General features: G+C 32.7%; 1 protein-coding gene across 2 annotated transcripts in view; it reads left to right on the top strand.

Annotated features, from left to right (window-relative positions):
- The window catches only part of LOC117172878 (serine/arginine repetitive matrix protein 2-like), an 84,401-nt gene extending 75,381 nt beyond the window's left edge, over window positions 1–9,020 (top strand). Inside the window, exons 8-10 of one of the 2 annotated variants that reach the window (XM_033361152.1) lie at window positions 2,093–2,524; window positions 2,631–2,759; window positions 4,036–9,020. In XM_033361152.1, the coding sequence (XP_033217043.1) occupies window positions 2,093–2,524; window positions 2,631–2,759; window positions 4,036–4,321 (847 nt within the window). In that variant the 3' untranslated portion in view covers window positions 4,322–9,020. Of the gene's footprint in view, window positions 1–2,092; window positions 2,525–2,630; window positions 2,760–3,503; window positions 3,631–4,035 lie in introns of those variants that run through there. The other variant, XM_033361153.1, reaches the window with a different exon arrangement.
- Window positions 9,021–17,174: the final 8,154 nt, after the last annotated feature.

Below are 17,174 nucleotides of genomic sequence, written 5' to 3' on the forward strand. Positions count from 1 at the left end.
ATTTGTATTTTTTTATTCAAAAGTTTATATTTTTAGCAGAAATATTGCACCTTTCTTGGATAAAAATAAAACTGTTTTGCTGAGAATTAAACTATTCCCTAGAAAGTTTACTTTTTGCTTCAAATAGGTATTTTTGTGTTGAAAAGTCGCTTGAAATATTTTTTAATGAAAAACCAAATTTTTTTTTGAAAATTTGTCTTTTTGATTTCAAAATTACCTGTTTTTGTCGAATTTTCATTTTTCTTGAATAAAAATGCAACTGTTTTGTTGAAAATTTAACAATCTTGTTAAAAAGTAATGCTTTGTGGCTGAAAATTCGACTACTTAGCAGAAAATGAATTTATTGTTTACAATTGTTATTTGGGTGTTAGACAATGAACTGTAATCTTCTTTGGATGCAAATTTGACCATTTTTTAAAGGTTTTTTAATTCATCTGTTTTAGAAGAAATTTCATCTTTCCTAAATAAAAATGAAATTGTTTGTGCGAAAATTCAACAATTGTGTTGAAAAGTCATACTGCTTGGATGCCAATTCTTCGGTTCTGTTGAATATTTAAATATTTCGTAGAAAATTTACTTTTATTTTTAATTTAATATTTTAGTGTTAAAAAAAACTGAAATCTTTTCTAGATTAAAATTCAACTTAAAAAAAAAGTTTTTCGTTTCATATAAAAAATTCATCTGTTTTAGTACAAATTTCATCTTTCTTGTATACAGATTTAACAATGTGGTGTAGAATTCAAATTTTTTGTCAACAATACATGTTTCCGGTTGAAAAAATTCATCGTTTTGGATTGAAAATTCAATTTGTACGTACAAACTTATTTTTTGTTACAAGATTTATATTTTGATATTGAAAAGTCAACTGGAATCTTTTTTGGATGAAAATTCGTTGGATGAAAATTCGTTGAATGAAAATTCGTTTTGGATTGAAAATTCAATTTGTACGTACAAACTTATTTTTTGTTACAAGATTTATATTTTGATATTGAAAAGTCAACTGAAATCTTTTTTGGATGAAAATTCAACTATTTTTTTGCAAATTTATCTTTCTGATTTAAAAATTCAGCTGTGGTAGCAAAAATTTCATTTTGTAATGAAAAATTTAAACTACATTTTTTTAAATTAATTTTTTTGATTGAGGCTCATGTCTTTGGTTGAAAATCTAACTGTTGAAAGGAAACGCCTTTTTTGGCTTCAACTTAATTTATTGGCTGAAAATGTCACTTTTCCATTTGTTTAATATTGATCTTTTCTAGTAGTTAATTCTCTTTTTTTGTAAAAAAATCATCTTCTTGGCTGGAATTTCATTTTTGTTGGATCAAAATGCACTAGTTTCGTTTCCTTTTTTAAAAATAAATGTCATTTTTCATTGAAATATAAAGTATGACACTTTTCAGTTTGCAACCCATCTTTTCAGTTTGACAATTTAACTAGTATTTTAAAAATGTAGTTATTTTGGGGAAAGTTCAAGTATTTTATTAAAAATTCATCTTTTATAGTAGAAATTACATTTTTTGTTAAAAATAAATTAATAAATCTGAAAAATTGTAATTTGTGTCTGAAATACTGTTTTATTCCGTTAATGAAAGATTCTGTGTTAAAAGTATTACAAGATTAAAATGCTAGTATTTAAATGAAGTGAAACTCTTCAGTAGCCCTCCCTTCTATAGTTCTTCCGAGAATCGACGCCGCGTCTCAGGTAGGTGTAACAGGAGCTGCGCGGGGTTTGCAGTTGTCACTCAGGTGTGAACAAATAAAAGCGAAGTTAGCTATAATGAATTAGTTCCCGTCCACCCTCTGTCCTAAAATCGGCGCTATAGAAGAGTCTTACTGTATTAATGATCAAGGATGTTTTAAATGTTTTTCGGTCACCCTTTCTAATTCTACGAGCAATAGCTAGCAAAACATTTCTGGAAACTAAAAATTACGTACAGCGACAGGGAGGGGGGGGGGGGAGAAATATTTTGTTACACTTCATTACAGGGGGATATACATTTCACACATTTTCAAGGAGGACTAGTTACTTATTTATAAAACTAATTAATATAGACGCCGTTACGTCATGTGAATTGCTTTCATTTAATTGCAGTAGTTTGCCAACAATCTGGGATAGTTCCCAGATATCGAGAGCAGAGCCAGACGGAGCTCCGTCGTCTTCTGCATCTTCTCCAATATCGCCACCTCTGGAAAAGCTGCCAGGTGCTAGAAAAAATAGTGCAAGTAGTGAAGAGTACCACAGAAAATCAGGAACGACCCTCGATTCAAGAACATCTCATCAACAACAATATCCACATCATCCTAATCGAGAGCACAGAGAGTACAAAGATTATAGACCTAAGTATTACAACTGGACCCCCAGTACAGTGGATTCTTCTTCTCATACTATCGAGTACAAGCAAACAACTATCCATCCTAAAGTCGTCTATGATATTCCAAAAAGTTCCCACGTTTTTGTAGATGCCAACACCCATGCTAGTAAGCCTGTGCATGCCAATTCGACACCAAGGTCTGACAACTACAGGTAATTAATTTTTTATTTTCTTTCTTGCGAGTATGAAATTAACAGTTTTTATAAAGTTTTTTAAGCTATATTGTGTATGACGATACATTATGTTTTTTTTTTGCAGGAAAGATTTTGCTCATGGAGCTATCGCAGCGCGATCCTCACTGGCAAGTAGTGACAGTGAGATATCGCAACCAAATACGAGACCTCACTCTAGACAAACCGGAAGCAAAAGTAAACCACTTCGCTCTAGGTAGGAACCTCATTTTTTAAAGGGATAACTAGATACGTACTTTTGATAAATATTTTGTTTACTATGTAAATCGAGAATTTTAAGTGTTAGTTTCGTTACTCCTATAAAACATTTCTAAATACAAAAATATTTGACTACTTGTTCTTGGAATCTAGGACTAACTTATCAATAATTCTGAAATTTAAACCTGAGCCCAAAAAATCACTGCATTTCTTGTTTTGCACACAAAATTCTCGTGAAACGTGTCAACATTTTTTCAGATAAGGAGAGTGAAGCAGCCGAATTGAAATTTGAATTAAATGAAAACTGAACTTTTAATGAAATTCGTACTTTTGAAAGATTTCCATTTAAATTAATTTTTGCATCAACAAAAAATGGAAGTTTGTAGTTTATACTATGTATTATTTGGTGTAAAATTCGTTTTAATCCGACTGCTTTACAGAGCGCCAAATAGTAAACATGCTTTTTGAAATACCCCCTTCATAACAATGCGGCATGTTGCATGTTGTCCTCTATTTTGGCTAGTAATAATGTACAATTAAGTGATATCAATAGGGAAATATTTAAAGCATTATTGATAACAAAGTTGAAAAAATTTTAGATTGTTTTCAGCTATTATTCTTGTATAAGGATGAGTTTAACTTATTCGCGTCGTACGTGCCTATTATTTTAGGCAAAAAAATCTTATACCGAATGTATAGTATGTTGAATAATCATTGGCTTTTTGATTTTTATCCCATGCAGGTTTTAAGGTGGGCGAAAAGTAAGTAGTCTTAACACATCTAGTCAGCATCTAACAAGATAACGCTTCATTAAAACAAAGCAAAAGCCAAACAAACAGTGCTTCTAATTAAACGCCTTGCGGGCTACTCTATGTAATGCATAAATAAGTGGGTCGCAATTAAGAACTAATCATGATCCACACCACCCTCTCCTTTTTTCGAAACTGTTTTTCTCTCACCTCGAGGATCAGCTTTCTAAATTTAATCATCATTGAATTGTTCTGAATAACGTTTTATTCAAAAGTATTATTTCTTCTTGGTTTATTTTTGTTTTCTGCTAATACTCGAAATACGGATACCCATATCAAACTTATAAAGAATTGGAAACAGTAAGTTTTGGAGAGAAAAATGATATGCGGTTTACAAGAACCTTCGATTTCATAAATTTGCTGTTTTCTAAGAAATGAGAGATGGTTGGATTGGATTGGTTTTGGAAATAACAATAATTATGCTGAGCGAAGCTGGAAAAAAAAATAAAAATGAGTTGCGACTAGGTCGACTAGTCCGACGAGAAGCGTGGATGAGGATGCTGATACCAGTTCAGAAAATGAACAACAAGAGAAACCGGTGGAACCCATCAAACAACAACGGAATCCTATTAGCGATTTTATCCTCAATGGTGGTATCCAACCCTTTTCAAACCAAGAGAAAAGCTACCGACCTATTTCTTTCAATCCTCAACCACAGACTCAAGTACAATCAATTCCTCCTAATCCCACCCCTCCTTCTCCACCTCCTCCACCTTCCACTCCTCTTTCATCACAGTCAATTGTAATTTAGTCTTATATCCTTTCTTTATATGACCGTAGAAGTAACTAACTTTGGACAGATTTTTATAGTTTTTTACAATAAAACAATAGAAAGTTATAAGAAAATTATTTAGGAAATCGTTCAAGTACTTTGCATTACTGTTCATAAGGTGTGTTAATTGATAAATATGTTATTCATTATTTGTATATTTTTTATTACTTGAAGTGTCCGAAGTGAGGTGACAAAATCCTACACTTCGGATACTATAGTATCATTGAAAATTAAAAACTTTTTTTTTCATTCCAGGTTGTCCTTCATTGAAAAAAATTTAATTAGGATATCCTGATCTATTAACAAAATATTGAAGAAGTCATTTATAAAATATCGCGGAACGCAATCTGAAGCGCAGTTTTCTTAATTATTTAAAAGACTTAGCCTACCCATAAACTTTTCAAATTGACTTTAAATAATTTCCTCATTCCAATTTGGATACTGCAATACCGGCGATTTTTTAGTTTTGTTTTTTAACTCGTTAAAGACGTTTTCTTCTGATTATGTGTATTTAAAATCTTTATTTTTCTTTAATAATTCAGTCAATGGTTTTTAAAAAATTCTGTATATATTTTCTGTAATATCCGACAAGCCCCAAGAATTGTTTACATTGTTTTGGATTCGTTGGTCTTGCATAATCTCAAACATTTTTCGTTCGTTCAGGATTCACTTTGATTTCATCTTTAGCTATAGCGAATTATAGATAAGAAAGTACTGGTCTTACATATTTTCATTTATCTGGCTTTAAAATTAAAGCGATTTGTCTTGGTCTTCTCTCCTTGTTCAGACAAAACGGCATTCTGTTATATTTATAATGTCCGTCTCGTGTATTGTGATCGGCTTTCCCTGCATCTTCTTTTGTCATATCGTTTTGATAAAATCTGTTTGCTAGATCAAAGCATAAAAAGAAGACTTTTTCCTGCCCTATATCGATAATATTCTACTAGTCCGCGAGTCGGTATTTATCTAAAAATTTTTTCCCATTTGATTTTCTGTAATAGACAAGTGTTTTCTAATATTTTCTTTCGCTAGCCTTTCTTTTACTTGCCTGATGTTTTCATTTGGATGCGTGGATGGAGACTTGTAATTTCTTTTATCTGTCGGAACGTTCTATTCCGTTCGAATTCTGTAGGGCGTTAAACTTTTTAAAGGTATATGGACACTTCTAAAGGGAAATAAATCACGAAATTATTATTCAGATTATTAATTTTATAATTAATTCGTGGCCAGGGGTGATGGATACATAAAGATTTCCTTTCTGTTCCTGGAGAAGAACAATTCTTTATAGGGATCCTTCTTCTTTCTCTTTGACGGGTATGTCTAGAATACAGGTGAATAGTCCTTAGAATATCGCTACTGAAAGTAAACTAATGTCGAGGATATGTTGGTAATTTCATTCTTCATTATCAAGATGATATCTAGTTCTGTGATGGTCAAATTCTTCTAGTGTGTTCTTCAGAATTGCGGATGTCATGATTTGAGTATGTGCTATTTCATATTTACTGTCATTGATGGCAAAATCTTTGAAAGTGTCAATGTCTTCATTCCTTTTATCGATCGAAAGAGGGACCGTATAAGTTTAGTATTTACAAAATTATCCTTCGTATTTTTATTTACAATTTAACCTAATCTTCGAGCTATTTCTAATTCTTTTTCGTTTTCTTTTCTCATTTTTAAGTATTCAGTTGAGAAAGTAGCTTGAGGATTTTCATGTGGTCAATCAATACTGATGCTATATTTTTATTGTCAGTGTTACAACTTGTCGAACTTAAAATTGATGTGTTTTAGGTCAGACTCTGAGAGAGTTCGGAACAAAGTTTTAGAAATTACTCCGATAAAATTCGCTAGTCATCTCTTGTATCTCTGTTTTCGCTTTAGGTGCACATATTCTAATTTTGAGGTTATTGTTTTCTAGTATTTCTAATATTTCCAAAGGGAGGGGGGAGTCGGAAAAAGTAAATTTTTATACCATAGGGGGTGACATGTACACCCTCTTATGGATTATTTTCCTACTGGCTCTCTTGACGGGTTATGCCGTGGTAATAATCCGGAGTTCAGGATCGAAAAAGAATAGCTCAGTTTAATTAAAATCATGTGATTCTATCCTGGTAGGATCGTCAGAAATGTTATAGTTTAGGTTTAGGGATTGTGTTGAACAAAGTTAATCGATAATTTGTTTTTGTGCTGTCTCTGCGTCTGACCTCACTCTTCGTGGTACCAAATCCTCTGTCTGGGTCAATCGTGGTTAAAGCTTCTCTTAGGGCTTGTTTAGCTGTTTGTCATACCTCTTCTAGCTGATTCTGGGTTCTGTTCTCATAGGTAATGAGGTCATATTTTTCCGCAGCAATCTTTAACAGATTTCAAATGCTAACGAACAATTGTTCTATCTGATCCCACCGATGCCACCAAAATTATGTTGAACTTGTAATATTCCTTAACTTGCTTAGGACAAGATGTATTCTTTGTGTCAGAGTCTAGAATAAACTGCCCTTTACGAGCATAATACATCCATTTATAAGTCCGAACGATCCTATTGAAAGTCTATATATACGGTCCTTTCTATAAAAAACAAAGATCTGAATATACAATACCCTCTATTAACAGGAGGTACCCTTCGTCAAAAACAGTATTCTTCAATTGATTTACTGGAGTTGCATCATGCTCCGAGATGATTTTCTTTTGCGTGATCGCTATTCAAATTACTAGACTGCTTTCACTTTTTTGAGCTACAGCCAAGATTTTCAGTGATATTTGAATTGGATGATTGGATGATCTTTGACTGGAACACTTTTATAACCATTGTTTTTTCTTGTTAGTTTGAGTTTCATTTGCACCTAGCTTTTTTTGCTGAATAACCATCACGAATGAATCAGTCCAAAGTATGGGATCTGAAACTTGTTGTTGAATCTTTCGAAGAAAAAAGCTTAAGATTCACTATAATGATACATCTGATTCTAAAGCCGGCTACAAGATTCAGAGAAGCGTTTCCTAAAGTTGCAATGGTGTCTTTTTGCATCCTTGGAAGTAGATGCATAGATCGATTCTAAGCAGCTTCTTTAATATCACCTTCAAGTTGTGTGGGTCATGAATGTTTCAATTTATAGGCAACGTAGGATGGTAATAACATACTAGATGTATAGCCTGTCATCTGTCATCATTATAATAATTAATTATATCGGGTCTAACTGCAGCTCGTCCTTTTTTGATATTTTCGCTTAACCGCGAAGATTCCTAATTTTATTTAACTTTTCTTTTTACATTCTTCCTGATTTCTCTGAATAGTTTTTTACACAACGTCTTCCTGGAAGTAAAGATCTCTCGCCGTTAAAGGAAACCCCCATTCAGGCTATTTTAGTAACCTTTGTTTTTCCTGGTTTCGCAGGATGTTTTACCCGAAATTTGTCAGAAATTTTACTTCGGGGCACCCCTAACTGTTTTGATGATCTACGGATTGTATAAAAAAAATATTTTTAAAGTTTTAATATTGTCACTGTTTCCCAGAAGTTAGAAAAGATCAAAGTCCAAAGTTAATAAACATGTCTGAAGTTACGTGCTTCTACGGTACATTTTAAATTTTTGATAGAATATGATAAATGATGATTTTTAATGTATATCCTATAACAAAAAATGTAAACTCTTCGCTAATATTTCAAGAAAAAAACATAAACATTTTTGCTGGAAAAAATAATTGATAAATACCCCGACTTTTTATTTGCTGCGCCAAAAAGAAAATTGGCATGGAAACGTTATTTTATTCCTCTTGTTTTGCATTTTTGAAAGCGCAGGATGTATAATATATGTGTACAATAGAAGTCAAATAGATTTATTTTTATAGATTTTTGTATAAAGTTAATTTAATAATATAAAAATAATATATACATAGGTAAAATAAAATAATATATAATATGTAATATATAATACATTTTTAAATCAGCGAATAACAAAAGTTCAGCTCCTAACCAAATGTGTTCCCCGTGTATAATACGATTTATTTCATGTTCACAATTAATGCTTTATATATCATATTTTTGTATTTTATATCTATTAAAAAAGGTACAAGGGTGATCCAAAAATGAATGATGATTCTTTTTAGTAGAGGCCAGCGTAGCTCCCCCCCTTCCGATATTGAAAATAATAGGAAAAATGTCTTCCTAAGTTTCAGCCAAATGCAGATAATAGGAAAATGTGTGCTTTTTGAAAACTACTATCTATGGTATGAAAGTTTAAAAAAAACTTGCTTGGTATTTATTTGCTTTGAGGAGTATTGAAAAAATAGTATTTGCTAGATGAATTGAAAAGTATGACTGCTTCTCCCAACAAAAAAATCTGTAATGTACGTCATATTTTGCTGTCCTCTAGTCGAAAGTCGATTTTTTGGATCACCCTAATCGCTCATGCATACATGCATAACTATATAAAATAGTTTTCTATTTTGTTTTTAAATGCCTGAAATTTAATAGTATTAACAAATGGACCATTAAAAGATTGTTAACTCATGGAAACTTTCATATGCAATCTAAGGCGAGATGACACACAACAAATTAGTATTTAATTTGTAACTCAAGAGGTTTAGGGACAAAGTTATGAATTTTGTAATTATATATGTACAGGGATTTTCCAAGACAGTGTTTTGCTCACGTAATGTAATAATAAAATAAAAGAATTCTTTGTTACAAAACTGATTGCGTATATCTATCACCTTCCTTGGGATGTTTCTAGGACGTCCTATGTCAGTCCAATTAATATCTCTAAGACGTTCAGTGCATGCATCCCTAGGATTTCCAAAACCTATTATATAAGAGACGTCTTAGGGATGTCACAAAGACGTCTCTAGGACATCCTTAATTTTTTGCCGACTGGGATGATAATATTAGTATTTACCAGGTCTAGAATTATGAAATCAGAATTTCCCTATAGATGGTGCTTTCCATCAGTTTAGGAACCATATGGCCGCTTCTGCAGCGCCATCTTCTCTCTCTAGCAGCTGAGATAGATTTTCAGTAGACAACAAACCAAGTTCGATATACCCAGTGGCGTAGCCAGGATTTGACAAAGGGGGAGGGGGGGGGGGTTCATGTCTGAACAGAAAGTGAGGCAATACTTACAGGGAAAAATGAGGATAATATAGTAAGACATAAAATTTCTAAATATCATATTTATTATTATTATTATTATTATTATTATATTCGGCTTAGGGTTCGGTGATTAATTTCGGTGTATATTCAAGAAAGCTTCACCATTCAAACTTGTTTCTCCTGTCGAGTTTCGCGAGTAATTTTTTAAACGACGAAGAGTGCGAAAGGATCTTTCGTTGGTACAGGTAGATACTGGCAAAGTAGCTAATATTTCCAGCTAAATACAAATATTTGGAAAAACATGAGTGTTACAAATGGATCGTGCTGTCGCTGCTGTTTTTGGTCTTATCTCTTTTTCAATTTTCGATAATTTTGTACATCAAAGTTCTAATTCCGCGTTCAATTGTTCTTCGGTGCCATTCATATCAACTTCGTAGAACTTAGCGCTTCGTAGCTTTTAAGATGCTCCGGCGAAATCCTTGAAGGGTCTGCTGTTAAGAGACATTGAAATCCTTCTAAAATTTCTTTATGCTGGAGAAACTTTGACTCGATTTGAATTATAAAAGAATATAGAAAGGGAATGAATATACTGACCCGATAGTTAAATTCTGGCGTATCTGCTGGAATATTTGAGCGATTAGTCTGATGTGCCACAGTGCGCGGAATTTCAAAAGGAAAAAAGTGCTTCGTAGCAAAATTGCTAGCAGATTCGAATATCTTGGAAAACTTAGAATCAGATTCTAACCTTAATGATTTCATTTTATCATTTATATCATCGTCTATTTCAACTGCTTCTAAAAATTCCAGAATTGGCTGTTGCAGGACTTTGCATAAAATGACGCTACAAGAAAAGACTTTTTTCAAACATAATGAAGAAATAATAAATTCATCTTTCTTAATAGCGCACAAGAGTTAAGTAGCTGTGAACGAAGATTCCCTATCCTGCTAATTTGAGATTTCTGTCCGAGCTGGATTTTTCGCATCGTAAAGTTCAGTCGCAGTACTAATCGAATCATACCTTGGGCCCAACGAGTTGCGCAAAGTTTTTTTAAATTTTCGCGTTTCGACAATGGAGTTGCAGTTTCAATGCAATTTTTTAAAACTTGCTGTCGTTTCAGAGTATTGAAGAAACTATACAAACTTTGTACGGTTCCCATGCAATTTCTTATTGGAGATACGTTCCACGCGTCAAATACTGTTAGATTGAGACAATGAGGAAACAATGCACGTACAGAGCTAGGGGTAAAGTTTCTCTAACAGCAGCTTGTACATCGTTAAATTTCCCACTCATTGCAGCAGTTCCATCATAGCCTTAACCATGAGTTTTGCGTATATCTACACCAAACGAGCATAAACTGTCAAAAATTATTTGAGCAATACCTCTTCCTGTCATGTCTAGAAGTGGAACGAACTGAAGAAAATGTTCATTTACAATACACTTATTACTGTCAAAAGAACGAAGGCACCAAGACAACCCGGGGCAAAATCCTAATACTCGGCAATCCTCCCTGCGTGCTCTGTCATGAAAAATAAAGTTCTGCACGAAGTTAGAGAGATCTTTTCAGTCCTCGTCTTTCCTCGAAAGCGCTCGAAAATTGCGAATTCGGAAATAAGTAGGCTTCCGCGAGCATTAAAGAGGATTTCGCGATATCCTAAAACTCCCTCCGTGCTCTGTCAAACCGAGTTTGCCCAATGATTTTAGAGTACTGAGTGAGCACGTAGCGATATTTCAAACAAATATTCAATGTTTTAAAAGTGCTCGCTAAAGTTTCTTTAATGCTCGCGGAAGCCTACTTATTTCCGAATTCGTAATTTTCGAGCGTTTTCGAGGAAAAACGAAGACTGACAAGCTCTCTCCAACCTCGCGCAGAACTCTATTTTTCGTGACAGGAGATGCAGGGAGGACTTGCCGAGTATTAGGATTTTGCCCCGGGAACTGTTTTATGCAAGCAATGTCTTGTGTTTCATCAGCAAGGATCACAAAACAACTTGAAGCATTAACTTCATTCACAATTTGATTGCGGATAACATCATTGCACGCATAAAAAATTTCATTTTGTATCGCTGCACTTATGTACAGCGCATTCGTATTACTATTTTCTAACATTTTTTTCAAATCATTTTCGTGTTTACCACGATAGCGCAAAACAGCTCGAAAATTACCGTCGTTATCATCTGGTTCCTCAAATACATCGTTGATGGGACCGGAATCTCTGTGACCTCACAGAGGAAGACCCTGTCCTCCACACAATATCACAGTTTCAATTATTGGTGCTAATTTCTTCCGGTTATCTAATATTTGGCGTTTCTTTTCATTGTCCAATTGCACATCAATTCCTTCATTTCTTCCAGATATAAAGTCGCCGAGGCCTTCTGCATTCTCGATACCCTCTTTGTGATACTCATATTTCTCATGTTTAGAGAATCTTTCCAGTGCATCTTTCCAATTATCGAAGGGGACAATACAGAGTTCGCCTTCAAAAGTAAAAGTTTGATTAAAACTCTTCAATTAAAATTCATTCATTTGCGGACTATAGTTATTTTGAACCAAAAAAGTCATTTTTAATAACAAAATTTTACTGAAGGAAAACATTGTATACAAAATTACAATTGCAAAATTGTTTAATAAATGTATTTAAATTAAAACGTGCCAAAGTGATATATAGAGAGTCCTGCAAGGAATAACATGAAACCCACAACCCTATAATATTATCGTGTTAAAAAAAATGATCGTTTTAATATTTTTATAACTGAAAAAGTATTTATCAGAAAAATTTCAATACATTTGATCTAATATGCGGTTGACCCCTAACTTCAAAATGAAGTATACTGAAAAATTGCTGCATTAAATTTCCATAAATAAATTAGGCATTTTTATAAACAAATAGAGAATGATAAAAAAGAACCTAGTTTTTTTTACTTTTTTTGTGGATTAATATTCCCAACACATTTCAGAATATACTACAAAAATTCCAAAGTGGAGAAATAAATAGATGTTGGTGAATAGTTCTCATACGTAGCACATGCGGTAGCACGCACTCTTAAAGCGTGTAACGGCTTTAGTTAAAAATTAATTATTCAACAACTATTGATTTCTCCACTGTAAAATTTTTACAATAAACTCTGGAATGTGTTAGCAATATTAGTCCACATAAAATTAAAAACATTAGGTCCTTTTTTAGCAATTTCTATTTGTTTCTAAAAATTCGAAGTTCGGAATCAAATATAAGATTTAATGTTTAAAATTGTTTTGATAAATACTTTTTCAGTTATAAAAAAGTGAAGACGATTACTTTTTTAAACACGATAATTTTCAAAAATGGAGTGCACGGAAATTTTGCGTACCATATTGAAATAAAAAAAAAATAGTTATTAAATATTTTTCAAAAATGAAATATTTTCCCCTGACAAAAATGAACTAGGAAAAAAATGACCAGGACCAGCGAATCAAAACTGAACATGCGGCGAATTTTTTAAATTGCGATTTTGGTGTTTATTAAAATGATCTTTATAATTTGTGGTTAAATATTTTTCTGAGCACATGTGGGATTTTCGGCATAAAATACAAAAGTGAAAAATCCTATTAAATACGAAATTCCAAATTTTAAAAATTCTATGGAATTCCAATGTTAAAAAAAAGGGTTAATTACAATTCTTAAATTCCCCGAAAAAACGATTCTACTTTTTACCCAGAAGTTAAGAATTTTCTTCAGAAAAAAGGGGTGAATTAAATAAAACTTTTATAGAGCATTATTGATTACAATTCACAAAATTGTAAACGCAAGTAAAAAAATTGAAACGCAAGAAAATTAAAAAACTCTGCAATAAGAAATTTTGAACCATTTATCCAGCACGGGCAACTAAGCTGCATATCTGTCGATTCTAAATTAATTATACTTTTTGAGAAGCGCAATACACTATTTTTTCGCATTGTAGCAATTTCCAATTGTAGAATTGTTTATTTTGCGATCCACCCTAATACCTAAAAGAATTTTAATCGACATTTCTTCTGAAAAATCTCCTTCAATTCTCTCCCGAAGTTGGTTACAATTAAATATAATAATATTTTTCTCAATTTTATAATACATGTTTATCAATGCTCATTTTTTAGATTTAAATAACTAGTGAATGCATCCTGATTAAACATACTGGTTCTTTTTGATCATTCATAAAAATATTAATGAAAAGAGGAAAAAAAATTCTCATTTAAATATTCCAGTGATATTAAAAAAAATATTTATATTTATTTAATTGGTTGAAAAATATATGTTTAAACTATAAATTCTTTTCCATGAGACATTTCATATTCTTTTTGAATAATATTCTTATGGTAATTCCCATTCATCTCACATCGCGAAACATTTCCGCTAAATAAATTCGCAAAGAGTAATAATATTGTGGTAATAATCGAACAACTATTAAATATATTTAGATTTACCTAAAGGTTGTTTGCCAATACCCCCACCTTTGGAACCGAACAGTGCAAGAAATTTGCAGAAAGCTCCATTTTTTTCAGCAGAATATGCAAGCCACTGCCAGCGAAAATGCCACTTGTATTGAAAACGAAGATTTCTCTTTTCTGTTGCAAGAAGATTAAAATTTGGCCCTGGTGTCCACACGTTTTTAAAAATATTAATTTTTTTCGCCAGAGAAATTTGATTGACATTAAATGATCCAATATCATTGAGAAATACGTTTGCGTTTGTATTAACATTTTCTGAATTTCCCAAATTTAAATTTTCCTCATTGATTGTTTGAGCACGCGGTTTTTTTGTTACGTAGTTCCACATGGAAGTGCCAGCACGTCGCTTGCATGACATTGTGTTGCGTAAAAATACAAACTAAGATGATTTTAATTTTTAAATATTGATCATCGACATATCCGTCTGTTTTGTTGGTGTTAACTCTACTGATCCTTCTAGACACATTCCCTATGACTGACAGTTTAAAAGTGCCTACTTTCAAGCAAACAGAACTCTTTTTTGCTTTTCTTTGACATCTACTTAATTAAAGCATGTGTTGAGAAACTCATTTGCGAAAATCGGTACAAATTTTATTTAACAATGAGTACCATTAATTACCTGTCGTTTATGCTCTTCTATAATCTGTGAAAAATTTTTGTATTAGCGTTTAGGAAAATAGATTCAAAATGCTAGTTTTTATTACGGTTCCGTTACATGAAGATTTTCTATAGAAATATTTTCAGACTTAAGGTTTACATTATTATGGTTCACATTTTGTGTTTCAGAAATGCATAGTTTTAGGAGGGTTCTGAAAAATTGCTATTAGGGCGATACCTCATTACCTGTGAGAGTGGGCGTGGAAGTAGTTTAGGAAGGTATATTAGATAAACGGTGAACTGAGACGGTATACAACAAGGAAGTAAATATGCATTTTTCATCTTCAAGGGGGGGGGGGGGGGGGGGGGGGGGTCGAACACCCCCGCTTGGATACGCCATTGGATATACCAGTGTGTTTACTACAAGCATCAATATCAATCAATCCGATTGCCGATCGGGTGATTTTCCCGTAAGGCCATGTGACGAGAGGGTCACGTGACCAAACCTGGTCCTCAATTTTTCTTTACCAACTTACGTCGAAACAAAATGAGGTATCGCTTGGAAAGTTTGGGAAATGAAAGAGGAGGTAATAAAGTCCATGTCTCTGCTTTGTTCCGGTGGAAATTTTCAGAAAAATTTTTTTTTGAAGAAAATACCAGTGGAAGTTTTCTTTCCCAACTTACGTCCACACGGAATGAGATATCGCGTTCAAAGTTTGGCACGATAAATAGAAGGCATGCAAGAATCTGTCTCTGATCCTAAATAATTAGAATAGTGAAAAAAGTTTTTTTTTATAATTATTTTGGAGAGATACCGACCGTGCTGTCGTCAAACCCTGCAAGCAATTTGCAATGTTGCGAATGGGCTAGTTATGAGGTTTATATTGACCAAAGTGGGGCAAAGCAACAAAAATCGCTCACGAACATTTTGCACAAATAATTCAAAAAATAATGTTTGCACTTGAAATGCAAATAAACATGTTTGGTCTGACATACGTATCAGTCTGGTATCAACTGTGTCAAAGCAGCACTGGCGCAGCGAGTAGACAACTTCGAACTTCTACGGGTCTGTAGGTAAAGCAGATTGCATGATTACCGTTAGAGAAAGCTAAAAGTCAAACTAAAACCTAAATGTATCCGTCGAAAATCATTATTTGCATAAATAAACTTTTTTATTCCTTCGGCTCTTTGCAAGACCACAAACGATCCTTTAATATTTATTAACATTTCCCGAAAAAAATTTCCGCGTTATTTAAACTTTTATTTTTCAATATTGGTGAAAAATATTGATCTTAGGGCTATCTAAATATAAATCAAACAGAGAGTTTTTTCTCGAAAAATGGTCTTGTTATTGCCTTTTTTCAATTAATTGCAAATATGATGCATTTTATGCGCCTGTGAAGGAGCAAGCCGTCACCACGAGTGTACCCATGGTGAACGCAATATTAGCGACGCATATTTCTCAATGAAACAACGGTTGGTCCACAGTTAGAGTTCTGAGCCGATTATATTACTTTGAGAAAGGTAACGAGAATGAGAATATAACCGAGAATATAACCGAGAAATAAATTCTCTAAGAATTTATAAGAATATCAGAATTTATTTTAATTAAGGGCATTTGACACAGCTAAATTCCTATATTACCGACCACAGTTTTTCAGTACACTGAATTTTTTTTTGAACCTAAGAAATTTTTTTGCAAATAAAATATCGAGCTGAAACTATGGGAAATGTATTAGAGTACAATAAAGTACGTTTGGGTACTGCAATTTGGTAGGAACTTCACTGAAAATTATTTTATCTTTTTTCTGAACCTCAACATTTTTTGAACGTTCGAACTTTTTTTATACATAAAATATCGGTCTCAAACTTTGAGAAATGCAAGAGCCGAAAGAAAACTACGTTTAAGTACAAAGCTTAATAATAAAAGATGTAAAAAAATATATTTCAACAATCAATTCCAACGGCATCAGCCGGTAACGTTGTACACGAAAATACGAAACCTGGCGGCTACTAGACGAGGCTCTAGAGGGTTCGTATTTTCATGTACAACGTTACCGGCTGATTCCGTTGGAATTGATTGTTGAAATATATTTTTTTACATCTTTTATTATTAAGCTTTGTACTTAAACGTAGTTTTCTTTCGGCTCTTGCATTTCTCAAAGTTTCAGACCGATATTTTATGTATAAAAAAAGTTCGAGCGTTCGAAAAATGTTGAGGTTCAGAAAAAAGATGAAATAATTTTCAGTGAAGTTCCTACTAAAATGCAGTACCGAAACGTACTTTATTGTACTCTAATACATTTCCCAAAGTTTTAGCTCGATATTTTATTTAAAAAAAAGTTCTAGGGTCAAAAAAACATTCAGTGAACTGAAAAACTGTGGTCGGTAATATAGGTATTTAGCTGTGTCACATGCCCTTAATAGAAAAGTGCATTTTTTCGTTAACTTTTCGGTTCAAATTCAACTCTTTTCTTTTAAGTTTGTCTTTTTTATTTTAAAGTTCACCTGCTTTAGCAAAAATTAAATCTTTTTTTTTATAAAAATGCAACTGTTTTGTTAGAAATTAAGCTATATCATACTATTTTCTTAAAAACATAACTATTTCGTAGAAAATTTACATTCTGTTCAAAATTTATATTTTGGTGTTGAAAATGAACTCAAATATTTTCTGGATGAAAGTTCCAGTTATAAAAAA

The sequence above is a fragment of the Belonocnema kinseyi genome, chromosome 5 (genome assembly GCF_010883055.1).
Source record: "Belonocnema kinseyi isolate 2016_QV_RU_SX_M_011 chromosome 5, B_treatae_v1, whole genome shotgun sequence".
Taxonomy (NCBI): Eukaryota; Metazoa; Arthropoda; class Insecta; order Hymenoptera; family Cynipidae; genus Belonocnema; species Belonocnema kinseyi.